Source organism: Panthera onca, chromosome Y, assembly GCF_046562875.1.
Source record: "Panthera onca isolate mPanOnc1 chromosome Y, mPanOnc1 haplotype 2, whole genome shotgun sequence".
NCBI classification, from domain to species: domain Eukaryota; kingdom Metazoa; phylum Chordata; class Mammalia; order Carnivora; family Felidae; genus Panthera; species Panthera onca.
The window spans coordinates 29,416,434-29,439,732 of record NC_138358.1 but is presented as its reverse complement, the minus strand read 5'-3'; the positions used below and the strand labels follow the sequence as shown (position 1 = coordinate 29,439,732).

General features: G+C 46.1%; 1 protein-coding gene across 1 annotated transcript; it reads left to right on the top strand.

The window, feature by feature from the left end:
* Positions 1-11,757: 11,757 nt before the first annotated feature.
* LOC145714906 (acetylserotonin O-methyltransferase-like) lies at positions 11,758-21,353 on the top strand. Its single transcript, XM_081794435.1, has 9 exons — positions 11,758-11,906; positions 12,047-12,161; positions 15,014-15,410; positions 16,100-16,229; positions 18,025-18,093; positions 18,976-19,094; positions 19,728-19,868; positions 20,303-20,425; positions 20,859-21,353. Exons 1-9 carry the CDS (start codon positions 11,758-11,760, stop codon positions 21,089-21,091), a joined length of 1,476 nt encoding a protein of 491 aa, XP_081650561.1. The 3' UTR covers positions 21,092-21,353.
* Positions 21,354-23,299: the final 1,946 nt, after the last annotated feature.

Below are 23,299 nucleotides of genomic sequence, written 5' to 3'. Positions count from 1 at the left end.
TAACACAACCTTAGTACGGGGACAGTTAACACAACAATGTTAGTACAAGGAGAGTTAAGACAACCTTAGTACCGGGAGAGTTAACACAACACTCTTAGTACAGGGAGGGTTAACACAACCTTAGTACAGGGAGACTTAACACAACAACGTTAGTACTGGGAGAGTTAACACAACCTTTGTACAGGGAGAGTTATCACAACCACCTTAGTACAGAGAGAGTAATAATAACCTTAGCACATGAAGAGTTAACACAAATTTAGAACAGAGAGAGTTGACACAGCCTAAGCAATGAGAGAGTTAACACAACATTTTTACAGGGAGACTTAACACAACAACCTTTGTACAGGGAGCGTTAAGACAAAAAGCTTCATACAGGGAGAGTTAACACAACCTTAGTACAGGGAGAGTTAACACAACAACCTTAGTACATGGAGAGTTAACACAACGTTACCACAGGGAGAGGTAACACAACCTTAGTACAGGGAGGCTTAACACAACCTTTGAACAGTGAGACATAACACAACAACCTTCGTACAGGGAGACTTAACACAACAACCTTCATACAGGGAGAGTTAACACAACCTTTCTACAGGGAGAGTTAGCACAACCTTAGTATAGGGACAGTAACACAACATTAGTACAGGGGGATTTAACACATTCTTAGTACAGGTAGAGTTAACACAAATTTAGTACAGGAAGAGTTAACACAACCGTAATACAGAGAGAGTTAACACAACAACATTTGTATGGGGAGAGTTAACACAACCTTAGTACATGGAGAGTTAACACAACAACCTTAGTACAGTGAGAGTTAACACATAATTAGTAAAGGGAGATTTAACAAAGTCTTAGTACAGGGAGAGTTAACACAACAACCTTAGTACGTGGAGAGTTAACACAACAACCTTAGTACAGGGAGAGTTAACACATAATTAGTAAAGGGAGATTAACAAAGACTTAGTACAGGGAGAGTTAACACAACCTTAGTATGTGGAGAGTTAACACAACAACCTTAGTACAGGGAGAGTTAACACATAATTAGTAAAGGGAGATTTAACAAAGTCTTAGTACAGGGAGAGTTAACACAACCTTAGTACAGGGTGAGTTAACACAACCTTAGTACAGCGAGAGTTACCAAACAACCTTAGTACAGGGAGAGTTAACACAACCTTAGTACAGGGAGAGTTTACACAAAAACCATAGTACGGGGTGAGTTAACACAACCTTAGTACAGGGAGTGGTAACACAACACCCTTAGGACAGGGAGAGTTAATACATCCTTAGCACAGTGAGGTTTAACACAAAGTTAGCACACAGAGAGTTAACCCAACGTTAGCAAAGACAGAGTTAGCACAAAATTTGTGCAAGGAGACTTAACACAACCTTCGTACAGGGAGAGGTAAGACAACCTTAGTACAGGGAGAGTTAACACAACAACCTTAGTACAGGGAGACGTAACACAAACTATGTAGAGGGAGACTTAACACCACAACCTTCATACAGGGAGACTTAACACAAAACCTTAGTACAGGGATAGCTAACACAACAACTTTAGTAAAGGGAGAGTTAACACTACCTGAGTACTGGGAGAGTTACCACAACCTTAGTACAGGGAGAGTTAACACAACCTTAGTACGTGGTGAGTTAACACAACCTTAGTACAGGGAGAGTTAACACAACCTGCGTACAGGGAGAGTTAACACAACATTAGCACAGGGAGAGTTAACACAATATTAGTACAGGGAGAGTTAACACAACAACCTTAGCACAGGGAGAGTTAATATAACAACCTTAGTACAAGGAGAATTTAAACAGTCTTAGCACAGGGAGAGTTAACACAAATTTAGCACAGAGAGTTAACACAACCTAAGCAATGAGAGAGTTAGCACATCATTTTTACAGGGAGGTTTAACACAACAACCTTTGTACAGGGAGAGTTAACACAACATTTCTACAGGGAGCATTAAGACAAAAAGCTTCATACAGAGAGAGTTAACACAACCTTAGTACAGGGAGAGTTAACACAACCTTAGGACAGGGACAGTTAATACAAAAACTTTAGTGTAGGGAGAGCTACCACAACTACTGTAGTAAAGGGAGAGTTAACACAACCTGAGTACTGGGAGAGTAAATACAACCTTAATACAGGGAGAGTTAACACATTCTTAGTACACGGAGACTTAACACAACCACCTTAGTACAGGGATAGTTAACATAACCTATTACAGGGAGAGTAAGCACAATGTTAGTACAAGGAGAGTTAACACAACCTTAGCACAAGGAGAGGCAACACAACCTTAGTACTGGGAGACTTAACACAACATTAGTACAGGGAGATTTAACACAGTCTTAGTACAGGTAGAGTTAACACAACCTTAGTATAGGGAGAATTCATACAACAACTGTAGTATGGGGTGAGTAAACACAACCTTAGTACAGGGAGAGTGAACACAACAACCTTCATACAGGGAGAGTGAACACAACAACCTTCATACAGGGAGAGTGAACACAACCTTACAACAGGAAGAGTTAACACAACAACCTTAGTACAGGGAGAGTTAACAAAACCTTCATACAGGGAGAGTTAACACAACAACCTTCGTTCAGGGAGAGTGAACACAAGTTTACAACAGGGAGAGTGAACACAAGTTTACAACAGGGAGAGTGAACACAACCTTACAACAGGAAGAGTTAACACAACAACGTTACAACAGGGAGAGTTAACAAAACCTTAGTACAGGGAGAGTTAACACAACAAGTTTAGTACAGGGAGCATTAAGACAAAAAGCTTCATATAGAGAGAGTTAACACCACCTTAGTACAGGGAGAGCTAACACAACAACCTTAGTACAGGGAGAGTTAACCCTACCTCAGCACAGGGAGAGTTAATACAACATTAGTACAGGGAGATTTAACACAGTCGTAGTAGAGAGAGAATTACCACAGCCATAGTACAGGGAGAGTTAACACATCTATAGTATAGGGAGAGTTAACACAACAACCATAGTACGGGGAGAGTTAACACAACCTTAGTACAGGGAGAGTTAGCACAACAACCTTAGTACAAGGAGAGTTAACACACCTTTTGCACTGGGAGAGTTAACACCACCTTAGTACAGGGAGACTTAACACCACCTTGGTACAGGGAGAGTTAACACAATATCAGTACATGGGATTTAATACAGTCTTAGTACAGGGAGAGTTAACACAACAACCTTAGTACAGGGAGAGTTAACACAACCATAGCACAGGGAGAGTTAATACAACATTAGTACAGGGAGATTTAACACAGCCGTAGTAGAGAGAGAATTACCACAACCGTAGTACAGGGAGAGTTAACACATCTGTCGTATAGGTAGAGTTAACACAACAACCGTAGTATGGGGAGAGTTAACACAACCTTAGTACAGGGAGAGTTAGCACAGCAACCTTAGTACAAGGAGAGTTAACACACCTTTTGCACTGGGGGGGTTAACACCACCTTAGTACAGGGTGAGTTAACACCACCTTGGTACAGGGAGAGTTAACACAATATCAGTACACGGGGATTTAACACAGTCTTAGTACAGGGAGAGTTAACACAACAACCTTAGTACAGGGAGAGTTAACACAACCATAGCACAGGGAGAGTTAACACAACTATAATACATGCAGAGTGAACACAACAACCTTAGTACTGGGAGAGTTAACACAACCTTAGTACTGGGAGAGTTAAAACAACAACCTTAATACAGGGGTAGTTAACACAACCTGAGTACAGGGAGAGTTAACACAACCTTAATACAGGGCGTGTTAACATAACATCTTAGGACAGGGATAGTTAACACATCCTTAGCCCAGTGACGGTTAACACAGGGTTAGCACACAGAGAGTTAACACAACCTTAGCAAAGAGAGAGTCAGCACAAAATTTGTGCAAGGAGACTTAACGCAACAACGTTCATACAGGGAGAGTAACACAACAACCTAGTATACAGAGATGTAACACAACCTATGTACAGGGAGACTTAACACAAAAACATTAGTACAGGGATAGCTAATACAACAATCTTAGTAAAGGGAGAGTAAACACAACCTTAGTACAAGGAGAGTTAACACAACCTTAGTACGGGGAGAGTTAACACAACTTTAGTACAGGGAGAGTTAACACAACCTTAGCACAGAGAGAGTTAACACAACTTTAGCACAGAGAGAGTTAGCACAACCTTTGTACAAGTAGACTTAACAACCTTCGTACAGGAGAGTTAACAGATCATTCGTATAGGGAGAGTTAAGACAATAAGCTTCATACAGAGAGAGTAAACACAACCTTAGTACAGGGATAGCTAAGACAACAACCTTAGTACAGGGAGAGTTAACACAAACTGAGTATAGGAAGAGGTATCACAACAGCCTTAGTACAGGAGAGTTAACACAATCTTAGTACAGGGACAGTTAACACAACAACCTTAGTACAGGAGAGTTAACAAACCTTAGAACAGGGAGAGTTAACACAGCCTTCGTGCAGAGAGAGTTAACACAACGTTTGTCCAGGGAGAGTTAACACAACAACCTTCGTACAGGGAGAGTTAACACAACAACCTTCGTACAGGGAGAGTTAACACAAAAACCTTCATACAGGGAGAGTTAACACAACATTAGTACAGGGAGATTTAACACAGTCTTAGTACAGGCAGGGGTAACACAAACTTAGTAGAGGGAGAGTTAACACAACCTTAGTACGGGGGAGCAAACAGAACTATCTTAGTACAAGGAAAGTAAACACAACAACCTTAGTACAGGGAGAGTTAACACACCCTTAGCACAGAGGGAGTTAACACAACCTTCGTACAGGAAGAGTTAACACAACCTTAGTACAGGGAGAGTTAACACAATATTAATACAGGGAGATTTATCACAGTCTGAGCACAGGGAGAGTTGACACAATAACCTTAGTACAGGAAGAGTTAACACCGCCTTAGTATAGGGAGAGTTAATACAAACTTAGTACAACAACCTAGTACAGGGGTGGTTAACACAACCTGGGTACAGGGAGAGTTAACAGAACCTTAGTACAGGGAGAGTTAACACAACAACCTAGCACAGGGAGAGTTAACACATCCTTTGCAGTGAGGGTTAACACAAAGTTAGCACAAAGAGACTTAACACAACGTTAGCAAAGAGAGTTAGCACAACATTTGTGCAAGAAGACTTAACACAACAACCTTCGTACAGGGAGAGTTAATGCAACAACTTCAGACGGAGAGTTAACAGAATCTTAGTTCAAGGAGAGTCAACACAACCTTAGTACAGGGAGTTAACACAACAACCTAAGTACAGGGTGAGTTAACACAACTTTAGTACAGGGAGAGTTAAGACAACAACCTTAGTCCAGGGAGAGTTAACACAACCTTAGTACAGGGAGAGTTAACAGAACAACTTTTGTAAAGGGAGAGTTAACACAACCTGAGTACAGGGAGAATTAACACAACCTTAGTACAGGGAGAGTTAACACAACAACCTCAGTCCAGGGAGAGTTAACACAACCTTAGTACAGGGAGAGTTAACACAACAACCTTAGTACAGGGAGAGTTAAAACACCTTAGCACAAGGAGAGTTAAAAGAAACTTAGCACAGAGGGAGTTAACAAAACTAAACAATGAGGGAGTGAAGACAACATTTGTACATGGAGATCTAACACAACATGCTTTGCATAGGGAGAGGTAACATAACTTTCATACAGGGAGAGTTAAGACAACAAGCTTCATACAGGAATGAGTTAACACAACCTTAGTACAGGGAGAGTTAACACATGGTTAGTACAGGGAGACTTAACACAACAACCTTAGTACAGGGAGAGTTAACACAACCTAATACAGGGAGAGTTAACACAACCTTTGTGCAGGGATACTTTACACAACAACCTTCGTACAGGGAGAGTTAAGACATCAAGCTTCATACAAGGAGAGTTAACACAATCTTAGTACAGGGAGAGTTAACACAACAACCTTAGTACAGGGAGAGTTAACACAAAAACCTTATTCCAGGGAGAGTTAACACAACATTTGTACAGGGATAGTTAACACAATCTAGTACAGGGAGAGTTAACACATAACCTTAACACAGGGAGAGCTAACACAACCTTAGTACAGGGAGAGTTAACACAACCTTAGTATAGGGAGAGTTAACACAACCTTAGTACCAGGAGGGTTAACACAACCTTAGTACAGGGAGAGTCAACACAACAAACTTAGTACAGGGAGAGTTAACATAACCTTAGTACAGGGAGTGTTAATACAACTTTAGTACATGGAGAGTTAACACAACCCTTGTTCTGGGAGACTTAACACAACAACCTTTGTATAGGGAGACTTAGCACAACAACCTTCATACAGGGAGAGTTAACACTACCTTAGTACAGGGAGAGTTAACACAACAACTTTAGTTCAGGGAGAGTTAACACATCCTTAGCACAGATAGAATTAACACAACCTTAGCACAGAGAGTGTTAACACAACCTTTGTACAGGGAGAATTAACACAACAACCTTCTAACAGGGAAACTTAACACAACCTCCATACAGGGAGGGTTAAGACAAGAAGCTTCATAGATGGAGAGTTAACACAACCTTAGTACACAACAACTTTAGCACAGGGAAAGTTAACACAAACTTAGCACAGAGAGTGTTAACACAACCTATGCAATGAAAGAGTTAACACAACATTTGTACAGGTAGAGTTAACGCAACAACCTTCGTACAGGGAGACTTACCACAACCTTTGTACAGGAAGATATAACACAACAACCTTCATAAAGGGAGACTTAACACAACCTGAGTCCTGGCGAAGTTAACACATGGTTAGTACAGGGAAACAAACACAACAACCTTAGTACAGGGATAGTTAACACAACCTTTGTACCCGGAGACTTTACACAACAACCTTCGTACAGGGAGAGTTAAGGCATCAAGCCTCATACAGGGAGAGTTAACAGAACATTAGACAGGGAGAGGTAACACAACCTTAGTACAGGGAGAGTTAACAACACCTTAGTACTGGGAGAGTTAATAGAACCTTAGCACAGGGAGAATTAACACAACCTTACTATAGGGAGAGTTAACGCAACCTTAGTACAGGGAGATTTAACACAAACTTAGTACTGGTGGAGTTAGCACAACCTTAGTACAGGTGGAGTTAAAAAAAACAATTTTATGGGGAGAGTTAACATAACCTTAGTACAGGGAGAGTTAACACAACCTTTTTACAGGGAGACTTAACAAAACAACTTAAGACAGGGAGAGTTAACACAACCTTAGTACAGGGAGAGTTAACAGCACCTTAGTACTGGGAGAGTTAATAGAACCTTAGTACAGGGAGAATTAACACAACAACCTTACTATAGGGAGAGTTAACGCAACCTTAGTACAGGGAGATTTAACACAAACTTAGTACTGGTGGAGTTAAAAAACAACAATTTTATGGGGAGAGTTAACATAACCTTAGTACAGGGAGAGTTAACACAACCTTTTTACAGGGAGACTTAACAAAACAACTTAATACAGGGAGAGTTAACACAACCTTAGCACAGAGAGAGTTAACACAACCTTTGTACTGGGACTTAACACAACAACCTTCATACAGGGAGAGTTAACACAACCTTCAGACAGGGAGAGTTAAGACAACAAGCTTCATACAGGGTGATTTAACACAACCTTAGTACAGGGAGAGTTAACACAACCTTAGTACAGGGAGAGTAAACACAATCTTTGTACAGGGAGACTTAACATTCTTCATACAGGGAGAATTAACACAACAAGCTTAGTACAGTGAGAGTTAACACAACACCTTCGTACAGGGTGATTTAACACAACCCTAGACCAGAGTTAACACAACCTTGGTACAGGAAGAGTTAACATAACCTTTGTACAGGTAGACTTAACACAACAGCCTTCATACAGGGAGAGTTAACACAACTTTCATACAGGGAGTTAACACAACAACCTTAGTACAGGGAGATTTAACATAAGTACAGGGATAATTAACACAATCTTAGTACAGGGAGAGTTAACACAACAACCTTCTTACAGGGAGCGTTAACACCACCTTAGTACAGTGTGAGTTAACACAACAAACTTAGTACAGGGAGAGTTAAGACAACCTTAGCACACAGAGATTTAACACAAACTTAGCACAGAGAGATTTAATACAACCTAAGCAATGAGAGAGTTAACAAAACATTTGTATAGGTAGACTTCACACAACAATCTTAGTACAGGGAGAGTTAACACAACCTTAGCACAGGGAGAGTTAACACATTTGTACAGGGATAGTTAACACAATCTAGTACATGGAGAGCTAACACAACAACTTTAGTACAGAAAGAGCTAGCACAACCTTCGTACAGGGAGAGTTAAAGACAATAAGGTTCATACAGGGAGAGTTAACACAACAACCTTAGTACAAGGAGAGTTAACATAACCTTAGTATAGGGAGAGTTAACACAATTTTAGTACAGGGAGTGTTAACACAACCTTTGTACCAGGAGAGTTAACACAACCTTAGTACAGAGAGTTCACACAACCTGAGTACAGGGAGAGTTAATACAACAACCTTTGTACAGGGACAATTACCACAACCTTTGTACAATTTTAGTACACAATTTTAGTACAGGGAGAATTAACACAACTTTAGTACATGGAGTGTTAGCACAACCTTCATACAGGGACAGTTAAGGGATCAAGCTTCATACAGGAAGAGTTAACAGAACATTAGATGGGGAGAGTTAATACAACATTAGTACAGGGAGAGTTAACAGAAAATTAGTACCGGGAGAGTTAACCGAACCTTAGTATGGGGAGAGTTAACACAGCAACCTTAGTATAGGGAGAGTTAACGCAACCTTAGTACAGGGAGATTTAACACAACCTTAGTACAGGTGGAGTTAAAAAAACAACCATTTTATGGGGAGAGTTAACACAACCTTTTTACAGGGAGAGTTAACACAGCAACACTCTTACAGGGAGACTTAATAAAACAACCTTAATTGTTAACATAAGTTAACATAAATACAGGGAGAATTAACACAATCTTAGTACAGGGAGAGTTAACACAACCTTCATACAGGGAGCATTAACACCACCTTAGTACAGTGTGAGTTAACACAACAAACTTAGTACAGGGCGAGTTAACACACCAACCTTAGTAAAGGGAGAATTAACACAACAATCTTAGTACAGGGATAGTTAACACAACCTTTGTATCTGGAGACTTTACACAACAACCTTCGTATAGGGAGAGTTAAGGCATCAAGCTTCATACAGGGAGAGTTAATAGAACATTAGATGGGGAGAGTTAACACAACCTTAATACAGGGAGAGTTAACAGCACCTTAGTACCGGGAGAGTTAATAGAACCTTAGTACAGGGAGAGTTAACACAACAACCTTATTTCAGGGAGAATTCACACAATCTTAGCACAGAGAGAGTTAACACAACCTTAGCACACGGAGATTTAACACAAACTTAGCACAGAGAGATTTAATACAACCTAAGCAATGAGAGAGTTAACACAACATTTGTATAGGTAGACTTAACACAACAATCTTAGTACAGGGAGAGTTAACACAACCTTAGCACAGGGAGAGTTAACACAACATTTGTACAGGGATAGTTAACACAATCTAGTACAGGGAGAGTTAACACAACAACCTTAGTACAGGGAGAGTTAACACAACCTTAGTACAGCGAGATTTAACGCAACAACCTTAGCACAGGGATAGTTAACACAACCTTAGTAGAAGGAGAGTTAACAAAATCTTAGTACAGGGAGAGTTAACACAACAACCTTAGTACAGGGAGAGTTAAGGCCACCTTAGTACAGGGGGAAATAACACAACCTTAGTACAGGGAGACTTAACACAACATCCTTCACATAGGGAGTATTAACACAAGATTAGTACAGGGAGATTTTACACAACCTTAGTACAGGGAGAGTTAACACAACAACTGTAGTACAGGGAGAGTTAAAACAACCCTAGCACAGGGAGAGTTAAAACAAACCTAGCACAGAGGGAGTTAACACAACCTAAGCAATGAGAGAGTTAACACATTTGTACAGGGAGACTTAACACAACAACCTTCGTACAGGGAGAGTTAACACAACCTTAGTACAGGGAGAGTTAGCACAACAACCTTCATACAGGGAGAATTAATACAACCACCTTTGTACAGGGAGAGTTAGCACAACAATCTTTGTACAGGGAGAGTTAACAAAATCTTAGTACAGGGGGAGTTAACACAACAACATTCGTACAGGGAGACTTAACACATCCTTTTTATAGGGAGAGTTAAGACAACAAGATTCATATAGGGAGAGTTAACACAACGTTAGTCCAGGGAGAGTTAACAGCACCTTAGTACAGTGAGAGTTAACACAGCAATCTTAGTAAAGGGAGAGTTAACACAATCTCATACAGGGAGAGTTAACACAACAACCTTTTTACAGGGAGAGTTAACACAACCATTTTACAGGGAGAGTTAACACAACCATTTTACAGGGAGAGTTAACACAGCAACCTTCGTAGAGGGAGACTTAACACAACAACCTTCAAACAGGAAGAGTTAACATCACTTTAGTACAGGGAGAGTTAACACGACAACATTAGTTCAGGGAGAGTTAACACAACCTTAGCACAAAGAGAATTAACACAACCTCAGCTCAGAGAGAGTTAAGACAAGCTTTGTATGTGGAGACTTAACACGGCAACCTTCGTACAGGGAGAGTTAACACAACCTTTGTACAGGGAGAGGTAAGACAACAAGCTTCATACAGGGTGATTCAACACAACCTTTGTACATGGAGAGCTAACACAACAACCTTAGTACAGCAAGAGCTAACACAGCCTTCGTACAGGGAGAGTTAAGACAGTAAGGTTCATACAGGGAGAGTTAACACAACAACCTTAGTAGAAGGAGAGTTAACATAACCTTAGTATAGGGAGAGTTAACACAATTTTAGTACAGGGAGTGTTAATACATCCTTTGTACAGGGAGAGTTAACATAATCTTAGTACAGGGAGAGTTAACACAATGTTAGTGCAGGGAGAGTTAACACAATCTTTGTAGGGGGAGAGTTAACACAACCTTAGTACAGAGAGTTAACACAACAACCTTTGTACAGGGAGAGTTACCACAACCTTTGTACAATTTTAGTACACAATTTTAGTACAGGGAGAATTAACACAACCTTAGTACATGGAGTGTTAACACAACCTTCATACAGGGAGAGTTAACACAACAACCTTAGTACAAGGAGAGTTAACATAACCTTAGTATAGGGAGAGTTAACACAATTTTAGTACAAGGAGAGTTAAGATAACCTTAGTATAGGGAGAGTTAACACAAATTTTCATACAGGGAGTGTTAACACAACCTTTGTACCGGGAGAGTTAACACAACCTTAGTACAGAGAGTTCGCACAACCTTCGTACAGGGAGAGTTACCACAACAACCTTAGTACAGGGGGAGTTAAGACAACCTTCGTACAGGACTAGTTAACACAACCTTAGTAGAATACCAAGTAATGAAAGGGTGACAACAGGTGATACAATCTTAAATAAGAGGCGGTGTGACTATAACAGAGCACTAACCGTACAAACTCGCGCAGATTTAGTATGATTTTAACGGGATTTTATAGAAAGAGCTTGTCGATAAATGGATAGAACTTTACCCCCAGGAGAGTCTTGGCAGTGTCTGGGCACGTTTTTGATTGTCACAGCCGGGATGGGGGCGCCCCTGGCCTGTGGCAGGTGGAGACCAGAGACGTTGCTCATCGCCCTACGGTGCACAGCACGCCCGGTCCCAGAGGGTCTTCGGCCCCCGATGTCCGCCGTGCTGAGGCCCGGAAGCCCTGGCTTCACGCACAACACTTGGTAGGACCCTCATCACAGGGTACGAGGTAACACAGCATGACGACAGGCCCCCGGTCCCCTCGGCCGCGGGCCTCTTTGGGGCTGTGCAGTGAGCTCAGTGCGGGAGGAACCTGTAGCCTCGACGCTCGACTTGGACGCAGGCGGACCTACCGCTATTCGCGTCCTGGCACGTGTGGAGCCGGCGCTCGTCATCCGTGTGCGGTGACCATGCTGTGGGTCCCGCCTGTCTCCAAGGGCCATGTGCCCACGTGGGACGTGAGTGGCCACTGTCAGCGAGGTCGCCCCGGCCCTGCACCCATGCGAAACACTGTGCAAGAGGGAAAGCACAACGCGGCGATGATTTGACGGTTCCTGGAAGACTTTGCGCAGCACTTGCAGGCACGAGCTGTGAAGGTCCCCAGACGGAGCCGTGGGCACAACACAAGCGACAGGCGTCGCGGCCCTGAGGCCCCCTTGCAGAGAAGGTCGCTGCTGAGAGTCGGGACGCAAAGGGTGAAGCTTCCTTCTGACGCTGTGTCTTTGCCAGGACGGGTCCCAGGCTGTTTCTTTGCGGGGCGATGCTGTTCCGGGCCCGACGGCGGGGCAGGCGGGGGGGCGGTTTATTGAGCATCTTGTGGAGCCAGACGGGGTTGGGGGGGGGGGGGACGGCGGGAGGCGGTACCCCAGAGCCGCTCGGGCGCCCCCTTGCGGGCTGCCCAGCCGCTGGAGGGGCTCGTCGCGCCCTGCTTGCTCCGGGCCGCCCTCCGCCCAGCCCTGGCCCTCACCCGCCCTGAGGACCAGCCCGTCCGCTGGATCGCGACACCCTGGACAGCTGGTCGACCCCACAGCGCCCCCCCCCCCCCCCAGCGGCACGAACAGGTGCTCCCCAGTGCACAGTGGAAGCGTATTCGTATTTGGTTTGGTTTTGTTTCGTTTTCTGTTTTATCTTGTTTTATTCTATTTTATTTTACTTTTTTATTTTATTTTATTTTATTTTTTGTTTTATTTTATTTTGTTTGGTTTTGTTTTATTTTATGTTTTGTTTTATTTTATTTTATCTTTTGTTTTATATTGTTTTATTTCCTTTTGTTTTATTTTATTTTTTGTTTTATTTCGTTTTGTTTTGTTTTATTTTCTTTTGTTTTATTTTTTGTTTTATTTTCTTTTGTTTTATTTTATTTTTTGTTTTATTTTATTTTGTTTTGTTTTATTTTATTTTGTTTTATTTTATTTTGTTTCGTTTTGCGATGTTTTATTTTGTTTTATTTATTTTATTTTATTTCATTTCATTTCATTACATTTTAGTTTATGTTATTTTGTTTCATTTTGTTTTGTTTATTTCATTTCATTTCATTTTACTTTATTTCATTTCCTTGTATTTTGTTTTGTTTTATTTTATTTCATTTATATTATTTTATTATATTTCATTTCATTATATTTTATGTTATTTTGTTTTGTTTTGTTATGTTTTATTTTATTTTATTTATTTTATTATATTTCCTTTCATTATATTTTATTTTGTTTTGTTTTGCTTTGTTTTATTTTATTTCATTACATTTCATTTTATTTTATTTCATTTTATTCTATTCTATTTTACTTTATTTTGTTTTGTTTTGTTTTATTTCGTTCCATTTTATTTTATTTTGTTTTCTTATGTTTTATTTTATTTATTTTATTTTATTACACTTTAGTTCATTTTATTTTATTTTATTTTATTTTATTTTATTTTATTTATTTATTTTATTTTATTCTAATTTATTTTTCCTGTTCCTTATTTTGTATTTAAATTTAACTTAATTTTTTCTTTTCCTTATTTCATCTTACTTTATTTTATATTTTAATGAGTTTTATTTATTTATTTTTAATTTTTTTTAATGTTTATTTATTTTTGAGACAGAGTGTGAGTCAGGGAGGGGCAGAGAGACAGGGAGACGCAGAATCTGAAGCAGGTTCCAAGCTCTGAGCTGTCAGCACAGAGCCCGACGCGGGGCTTGAACTCACGAACCGTGAGATTGTGACCTGAGCCAAAGTTGGACGCTTAACCGACTGAGCCACCCAGGCGCCCCTTTTTTTTTAATTAAAACAATTTTTTTTTTAATTTTTTTTTTTAACGTTTTATTTATTTTTGACACAGAGAGAGAGAGAGCATGAACAGGGGAGGAGCAGAGAGAGAGGGAGACACAGAATCTGAAACAGGCTCCAGGCTCTGAGCTGTCAGCACAGAGCCCGACGGGGGGCTCAAACTCATGGACCGTGAGATCATGACCTGAGCCGAAGTCGGATGCTTAACCGTCCAAGCCACCCAGGCGCCCCTAAAAAAATTTTTAATGTTTATTTATTTTTGAGACAGAGGGAGACAAAGCCTGAGTGTAATTTTTTATTTTATTTATTTGTTTCACGTACTAGATTGTGTTCTGTTTAAAATACTTATTTATTCAAATTTTATTTATTTTATTTGTTTTATGTACTCTACTCAAATATTTAAATACCTTAGTATTTAAAATATTAATTTAACATATTCAAACATTTGTTTAAGTTCTGTTTAAACACTTTTTTGTTTTCAATTTAAAAAATTAACTGGAGGTTTCGATTTAAAATTTAATTTGACAATGTTATTGTTTTTATTTTTAAAATTTTTTTTAATTTTTAGTTTTTTTGAAAATGTTATTGTTTTAAAATAGAAATACCACAAAGTTCACTGTTTTAATTGTTTTGCATGCACAGATCAGTGGCTCTGAGCCCATTCACTGTTTTGCACTTATCATCACCATCATCTCCAGAACTTTCCATCTTCCCAAACTGAAGCTGTGTCCCCATGAACCACTGACTCCCCGTCCCCATCCCAGCCCCTGTCTCCACCATCTACTCTCTGTCTCTGCGGATGTGTCTTGTTTAGAGACGCCATATACGTGGGATCACACAGGATCTGTCCTTCTGTGTCTGGCTTGTGTCACTGAGCATCACGTCCCCAAGGTCCATGCACGTTGTTGCAGAACGTCCTTCCTTTTCAAGCCTGCCTAACAGTCCACTGTGTGCATGGACCACAGTCTGCTCATCCTTCCATCCATCCGTGGACACTTGGTTCTTCCACATCTTGGCTCCCGTGGATAACGCTCCGGTGAGCACAGATCCACAAGTGTCTTTTCCAAGGTCCACTTACAATTCCTTGGAGTCCACACGCAGAAGCAGAACTCCTGGTTTCCACAACCATTGTGTCTGAGTTTTTAAGGAACGGCCATAGCGTTCTCCATGGCAGCACTGTGTCCTCTGAAATCACATCCCTGCCTCCCCGCGCTTCTGTGAGTGTGGTCCCCAGGACGCTCGCTCACCGCTGGCCCCTTGTTTCCGAGGTTCTGTTTGCCGCCTGTGAGCTGGGTGTGTTTGACCTCCTCTCCGAGGCCCCGGAGCCCCTGGGCTCAGCGGCAGTGGCTGTGCGTCTGGGCACCAGCTCCCATGGGACACAGCTCCTGCTGGACACCTGTGTGTCCCTGAAGCTGCTTCAGGTGGAGACGAGCAGAGGAAAAGGTAAGCCGGCTTGGCATTTCAATACGTACGTGGCACAGTTTTCCCATGAGGAACCAGAGAATAAGTATTTCCAGCCGTGTAGGACATGTTGAAGCAGCTTTGGGCTCAAGGAGGCTTTATGTAAATGAGTGGGCGTGCCTGGGTTTCAATAAAACTTTATTTACACACACAAGCAGTGGGCCACATTTACTGCCCAGGCTGTACTTTGCTGACCGCATTCTAGGGGTCTCCAAGGGCTGGTGCATGCATTGCTACCCTCACGAGTTATCCAGTGAGCAAGTGAAAAATGGGGGGAAATCGCCCACAAGGGAGTAATTCTCAATCGAACTATATCTATCCCGTTAAAGAGTTGCCATTCGATATGACATTATATCCTTATTTTGGTGTTGAGATGGCTTCTCTCTTATGAAATGTGGTGATGGTGGGTTCTGTTTTGCTTTTAATGTCCTTACTTGGCAAAATTCAAGATTTTAGCTGTATGTTGCTCGTTCTGTCCATTTTTAGGATGCTAGATTCGTGAACCCTGGTTCCCAGGACAGGAGAGAAGGACGCACGCTCAGGGATTGGCACTTTACAGACGTGCAGGGAGGGGGTAGCTCGCAGCCGGGACTTGTCTCAAGGCTGCACGGTGGCCTCTGGGCACATGACATTGACTTAGAATCCAACCTATTCTTTGTGTTTCTTTGCAGCTTTATATCAAAACACAGAGCTCTCCAGCACCTACCTGGTCAGGGCCAGTCCCAAGTACCAGGGCAACATGCTTCTGTACCTGGCCAGGACGACGTACCTGTGCTGGGGCCACCTGGCCCAGGCCGTGAGGTGGGTGAGGGGTCGGCGACGTGGACGGGGCCCCAGGGTTCCCTGCAGGCTGGTTTCAGGGCATCTGTGCAGTTGAACTGCCAGGTTTCCCTTAGAATCAAATGCAACCCTGCTGGGTCTGGGGTCCAGAGCAGGTGTGAGAAACCCCCTGGTCCTAACCGACGTAATTCACGTAGTGCTAATCTGTCCTGATGACAAGTCCTTGATCTTCAGTGGTGCCCAGGGAAAGGGCCTTGGGCTGAGGAAGCAAAGTGGGGAAGGGGGTGTACAATAAGATACTGCTCCCACAACTATTCTTGGGGTTGGCACTGGGGGCGTCTGTGGCTGGACCAGAGTCTGAGGTGGGGCGTCCTGGGCTGTGCAGGGAGTTGAGCAGTGTCCCTGGTCTTCTCCCACCATGTGTTGGTACAATCATTCCAATTATGATAATAAAAAAAATGTCCCGACATTTCAAGTGCCTCTTGGGGACAGAATCACCTGCAAGTGGAAACTGCTGAAATAGACAGATGGGTGGGTAGGTGGGTAGATAATAGATACATAGATGGGTGGATGGATAGCTAGATACATCGATATGATGGATCATGGATAGATATAGGGATGTATAGATAGATAGATAGATAGATAGATAGATAGATAGATATGATGTATGGGTGGATGGATGGATAGATAGATAGATAGATAGATAGATAGATAGATAGACAGACATGATGGATGGATGGGTAGAAGGATGGATGGATAGATAGATAGATAGATAGATAGATAGATAGATAGATAGATAGATGTGATGGATGGATGGGTAGATGGATGGATGGATAGATGATAGATAGATAGATAGATAGATAGATAGATAGATAGATATAATGGATGGGTGAATGGATGGATGGATAGGTGGATGGATGGATGGATAGATAGATAGATAGATAGATAGATAGACAGATGATAGATAGATAGATAGATAGATAGATAGATAGACATGATGGATGGATGGGTAGAAGGATGGATGGATGGATAGATAGATAGATACATAGATACATAGATATGATATATGGGTGGATGGATGGATGGATAGATAGATAGACAGACATCATGGATAGATGGGTAGATAAATAGACAGACAGACATGATGGATGGATGGATACATGGATGGATGGATAGATAGATAGATAGATAGATAGATAGATAGATAGATATGATGTATGGGTAGATGGATGGATGGATAGATTGATAGATAGATAGATGATAGATAGATAGATAGATAGACAGACATGATGGATGGATGGGTAGATGGATGGATGGATAGATGATAGACACATACATACATACATAGATACATACATATGATGGATGGATGCATGGATAGGGAGGTAGATCAATAGTAGATAGATACTGATAGATATTAATAGACAGATATTGATGAATAGGTATAGGTATGTGACAGATACTGATAGGCATTGGTAATAGCATAGCATTGGCCCTTTGTCCCCAGATGGCGGCCGACAAGTCCTCTGGCCTCAGCATCGCCCAATCGCACATCACTTCCTGCTCCCTTTACGCGGTCGTTAGATCCTGTCCTTCCTCGCTCACACGGCAAAGCCAGGCTACACGTGTGGCCTGTGGCCCTGGACATATGTGTGTTCTGCACCCGAAGGGGGTCCGTGCCCACGTTTGGTCACTGAGTTCTGTCCCCTGTGCGTTCTGTCTGTGACGGGAGGTGGGAAGTTCGACCCCTTGTGTGTGCCTGCTGGTTTCCCCGACTGTGTCAGGCCCTGGGTGACCGCGTCCTGCCTGTTTGCAGGGATGGCAAGAACCGGTACCAGGAGGCGTTTGGGGTTCCCTCCGATGAGCTCTTCACGGCCATCTACAGGTAAGGCCCCACGTGGCCGCTTACAGGATGACGTTTACGTCACACATCCTCACGGGGTTGAATCCATGTTCCAACAGAGCCAAACAGAAGCAAGTTGATACTTAAAACAAAACAAAACAAAGCAAAAAAAAGCAGCCGACTTTGCTGCTGTGATGTCTGTGCTGGTGAGTTTCCTGAGCAGGTGGGAATCTGTCCGTCCCTTCACAGGGCTTGATGCCCAGCATCAGTGATGTGCAAAAATGAGGCACACTTTTTACTTGGGGCAGACTTACGCAGGTAGTGGGTTCGCTCCAGTCTGGACACGGGTGTGGTGTGGACGTGGGGTCTGGTGTTGAAGTTCTGAGCTGCTGATGCCCCAGTGGCTGTTTCCAGGGTTCCCGGGTGGCTAACGGCCGGGAAAGAAGGACAGGCAGGGGCTGGGAAGTCCTCTGGGCTGTGCCTCCGCTCCCCTCCTGTCCTTCCAAGACCCCTGCTTCTTTGGCCACCCTTGTCCCCATGTCCCTCGACTCTCACTGTTTGGGCCACTGCCCGAGGGTGTGTGGACCCGATGACCTCTCACATGGGGTGTGGGACACCTTCCTGAGCTCCCTGAATTCAAACCAGCAGAACCCCGATTCTGGTGGCAATGGGTCCCCATAGTGGCTTCCAGAGACCAAGGACCATGACATTCAGCCCCACAGCAGGTGACCTCAGGTGGGTTTGCTGGGCGGCCGAGCAGAGGCTCCCGACAGCACGCGCTGTCCGGGACGCGCACACGTCGATGCCCGCACGCGCGCCTTCCCGACCCGCCTGTGGCACACGGCTGGTTGCTCGGAGCCCTGCCTTGTCCGCGATGGGCGCACGGGCTGTGGCGTGGCCTTGAGCAGCCGGTTTTGCGTGCAGGTCGGAGGGCGAGCGTGTGCAGTTCATGCGCGGTCTGCAGGACGTCTGGAGCGTCAGCGGGAGAGCGGTGCTGCAGGCCTTCGACCTGTCTCCGTTCCGGCTCATCTGCGACGTCGGCGGTGAGCGGGGGCGCCACGCGCGGGACTGGGGCCCTGCGAGCCCACGAAGCAATACGGTGGGAGTCCCACTGAGGGTCGGGGCGGAAGCGTCCCGTTCACGTGCACCTGTGGGGACGTCAGCTCCTCCCCGAGCACAACCTGCCCTCTGTGGCTCTGACCCGGGGCCTGCGGGCGGGACCCACAATCTGTGCTCCCAGGGACGCCGATCCCTCCCGTGCACGGGCCACGCAGGTGCAGACGCTGCCTGGCTCAGCGGGGCGCGGGTGCGGCCGGCGCTCGGCTGCCGGAAAGTGGAGGGGGCGAGCTTCCCAGGTGCCTGCAGGTGCACGCAGAACACGGTCCGGGGCCTGGCCGGGGGGCTGTCCTGTCCACACAGGGTGCGGACGTGGGGCTCAGGTGAGGTCCAGGCGTTAGCAGCGAGGGTCTGCCGACCCTCTGTGCCTTTTGAGCAAACGCTCTTGCCCTCACCGTGGCGCGCTGCGTTCGCGTCCGAGCCCGCGTCACTGCGCACCAGCCCCCCGGGAGACGCAGGTTCTGGGGGCAGGTTGGAGGCTCGCCGGTTTGGGCCGAGCTGCCTGGGGTGTGGTCCCGGATGCATCGAGGGGCCCGTCGTCTGTTCCCGGTCACCTGCAGGCTGCTCCGGGGCTCTGGCCAAGGAGTGCACGGCCCTGTACCCTGGGTGTCGGGTCACCGTCTTCGACACCCCCGATGTCGTGCGCGCGGCCAAGGAGCACTTCTCATTCCTGGAGGACGACCGCATCCGCTTCTGGGAAGGTGGGTTCGCCTGTGCTGTGCGTGTGCACGGGGACCCGGAGACGCGCCCCCAGGCCGCCCGGGACCTGTGAATCTTAGGCTTGGGACGCGATCCGGCCGTGCGGTCGACCCTCTACGGCCCAGGGCATCCGCGATGGGAGTCTCCGACCGGTTGGCTGGGGCGTCCTGAAATCCGTGCTTAGGGACCTGTGTGCTCGTGACCTTCGCAAAGAAGATGGAAATGAAAACCGTGTCCCGCGTCCGAAGGACGAAGGGACAGAGAGGGGCCCCAAACACCCTGCCGACTTTTCTGCACCAGGGCTGGGTTTTGGGGTCGCAGCTGGGAACCCCTGGGGACCGTGTGCCACGGCCCAGGTGACCTTGCCATGCTGGGTGTTGTTTTCGTCCGGCGGGGCTGTCGTGCGCTGACCCCAGGCCACCTGCCCGTGCCGCAGGAGATTTCTTCGAAGACCCCCTTCCGGAGGCAGAGCTCTACATCCTGGCGAGGGTCCTGCACGACTGGAGTGACGGGCGATGTGCCCGTTTGCTGGCGAGGATCCGTCGGGCCTGCAAACCAGGTAGCTCGTGGGGCCACGTGTCCGCACAGAGTGGGGACCCCGTTCAGGGGCCGTGTTGCCGCGGTCTGGTTTGGGTCAGGCCACTCATTGAACCCCCGTGGCGTGCATACCCGTCCTGTAACGCATCGCACCTCAACCCGCGGGAAGTCGAAGGCTCTCGTGGTGCACAGCTCTCTCCTGGTTGGACCCCCGTGTGGCCGGGCGGGGGTCACTTTGTGCACATGCTCTTCTCCTGCCTGGTGGAGACCTGGCTGGTGCCCGGGGGGGTCGGTCGGGGGGCGTCGGGTGCGGGCCCCGATGAGGACATAAGGCACCCAGGGCGGCAGGGGACTCAGAGGGGCTGGGGGCTTGGACAGGAGCCGGGGAGGAGGGGGGCGGTCCTCAGGCCGGCCCGTCCCTGTCCCTTGCTCACGGCCGCCTGTCCCCGTGACAGGGGGCGCTGTCCTGGTGATTGAAAGCCTCCTGGACGCGGACGGCCGGGGCCCTCTGACCACACAGCTGTACTCGCTGAACATGCTCGTGCAGACAGAGGGCCGGGAGAGGACCCCTGCCCAGTACCTCGCGCTCCTGGGCCCTGCCGGCTTCCGGGACGTGCAGTACAGGAGGACCGGGGGCCTGTACGATGCCGTTCTAGGCAGGACGGGGCTCCCTGCCGGCTGCAGCTAGCAGCCCGACCCGAGCACCCCCAGAAAGGGCGACCTCCGTGGGCTTCCTCGTTTGGGGGGCTTGACAAGGGACTGGGGGTCTCTGCTCACGGTTGTGGGATATGCGTCGCCCTGTGGATTTTGCCTTGTTGTGTTTTGTTCTATTCTGTCCTATCCTATCCTGTATTCTGTTCGATTCTGTTTTATTCTAGTCTAGTCTAGTCTAGTCTAGTCTCTATTCTGTTATATACAATTCTATTCTGTCCTATCCTATCCTATCCTATCCTATCCTGTATTCTGTTCTGTTCTATTCTATTCTGTTCTATTCTAGTCTCTATTCTGTTATATACAAGTCTATTCTCTTCTCTTCTCTTCTCTTCTCTTCTCTTCTCTTCTTTCTATTCGATCCTATCATATCCTGTATTCTGTTCTATTCTGTTCTGTTCTATTCTCTATTCTGTTATATCCAATTCTACTCTTCTATTCTATTCTACTCTATTCTACTCTGTTCTATTCTATTCTATTCTATTTCATTTCCAGCTTTCTGACACTATAATTGACAAAATTATACACGTTGAAGCTGTACAACGTGCTAATTTGATGTACACACACATTGTGCAGTGACAACCGAACTGAGCTAATTCACACACACACACACACACACCCATCCCGGCCTCGCCCCGGTTACTTTTTGTTGGTGTCGTTGGGAACATTTCAGATCTGATGTCTTAGCCACTTTCAACTATACGACACAGTGCCGTTCGCCATAATCGCCACGCTGAACACGAAGCCCCAGGACTCAGTCCACTCACGCCTGGAAGTTTGTGGCCTGTTGACCACCATCTCCCCCACCCCACCCCCACGCCTGCACACCACAGCTCTGTCCTCTGCATCCATGACCTTGGTCGTTGCTGTGTTTTCTTCTGAATTCCACCGACAAGTGAGGCCATATGGTGTTTGCCTTCCTCTGTCGGAGTTACTTCCCTCAGCGTCCTCATGGCAATTTATGTTAACTTTTCTCTCCGTGTGGCAAGCTAGAGCACGAAATTCGCCGTTTTAAGCCTCCTGTGGTGCACGGCAAGCTGGCATTGAGGACATTCGCCTGGTCGTGCAGGCAGACCCACCATTTGTGTCCAGAACTTTCTCATCGTCAGGTTGAAGCTCTGTCCCCGTGAAACACCAACTCTCCGTCCACGTCCCCAGTCCCTGGTCCCTCCAGCCCCCACCCCCCACCTTACGTTCTGTATCTATGAAGTTGGCTGATCTAGATTAAACTGCACCACTTTAATAATGGGCATGTATCTCTGTGTGTGTTTCCCCAAAATCGTAACCTCTTCAGGACCAGGTGCAGGGTTTCCTGCCCTGAATCTACGCATTGAGTGGCCCAGACAAAGTAATTCCCAGCCCACAAACTGGCAAGTGCTCTGGGACTTAGGGAATTAAGCCTGGGGACCCGTGACTTCAAGGTGGCCCATTAAAGTGCACCATGCTGGGGGGTGGGGTGGTCCAGCCGGTCTGGTTAAAGCCAACATTGTTCCTGGGGGAGGCCATACCTGGGGACGTGAGCTGTGGGGGGACAGCCTGGCGCTGGGGCCCCCGATCCCAGCATCCACGGCCACTCAGCACTCGGGCAGGACAGCTGCCTTGATGGACCACAGCCTGCACACCGAAGACAGAGACTGCACAACCCGTGATGCCCGGAGTATCTTACACCTCCCAAAGCGGTGGTTCTTGACGGGGGTGATTGTGTCCTCCCGGGGGGACACAAGGCAATGGCATCTTGGGCTGTCACTGTGAGGACGGGGTCGACGGTGGGTGGAGACCACAGACACGGCTCCGTGCCCGGGACTCCCCGGCACACGGGGCCCCAGCCCCACACGTCCACAGCCCTGAGGCCGCGAGATGCTCGGTTAACAGGGCGCATGGGAGCTTCATCGGTGCTCGTGGCTACGGCGACAAGGTTGGCTTTTAGGGTCAGGCAGACCTCCCAGCAGGAGGTTGGGGGTGGGCTTGGCCGGAGGGACCCTCCAGGGCGCCAGGAAGCACTTGCCCTGGCTTTTTCCTGTTTCATGTCAGGACAGCCTGCGCGGGAGGGAGGGGGCGCGTGTGGGGGACATTCTCCTGTTGCCACGGCGACGCGCGGACCTCTCGGGACCCACCTGCCCGTCCGGCAGCAGGTGGCGCTGCGGGGCAGCTGATGGGCCCGGTTCGCGCATCCTGCAAAGGTCCC

Excerpts from the sequence above, each read along its gene's own strand:
- LOC145714906 (XM_081794435.1), top strand. The coding sequence starts at position 11,758 with ATGGGGGCGCCCCTGGCCTGTGGCAGGTGGAGACCAGAGACGTTGCTC. Across the intron at positions 16,230-18,024 it reads CACCTGGCCCAGGCCGTGAG|GGATGGCAAGAACCGGTACC; the intron begins GTGGGTGAGGGG and ends GCCTGTTTGCAG. Across the intron at positions 19,095-19,727 it reads GCTCATCTGCGACGTCGGCG|GCTGCTCCGGGGCTCTGGCC; the intron begins GTGAGCGGGGGC and ends GGTCACCTGCAG.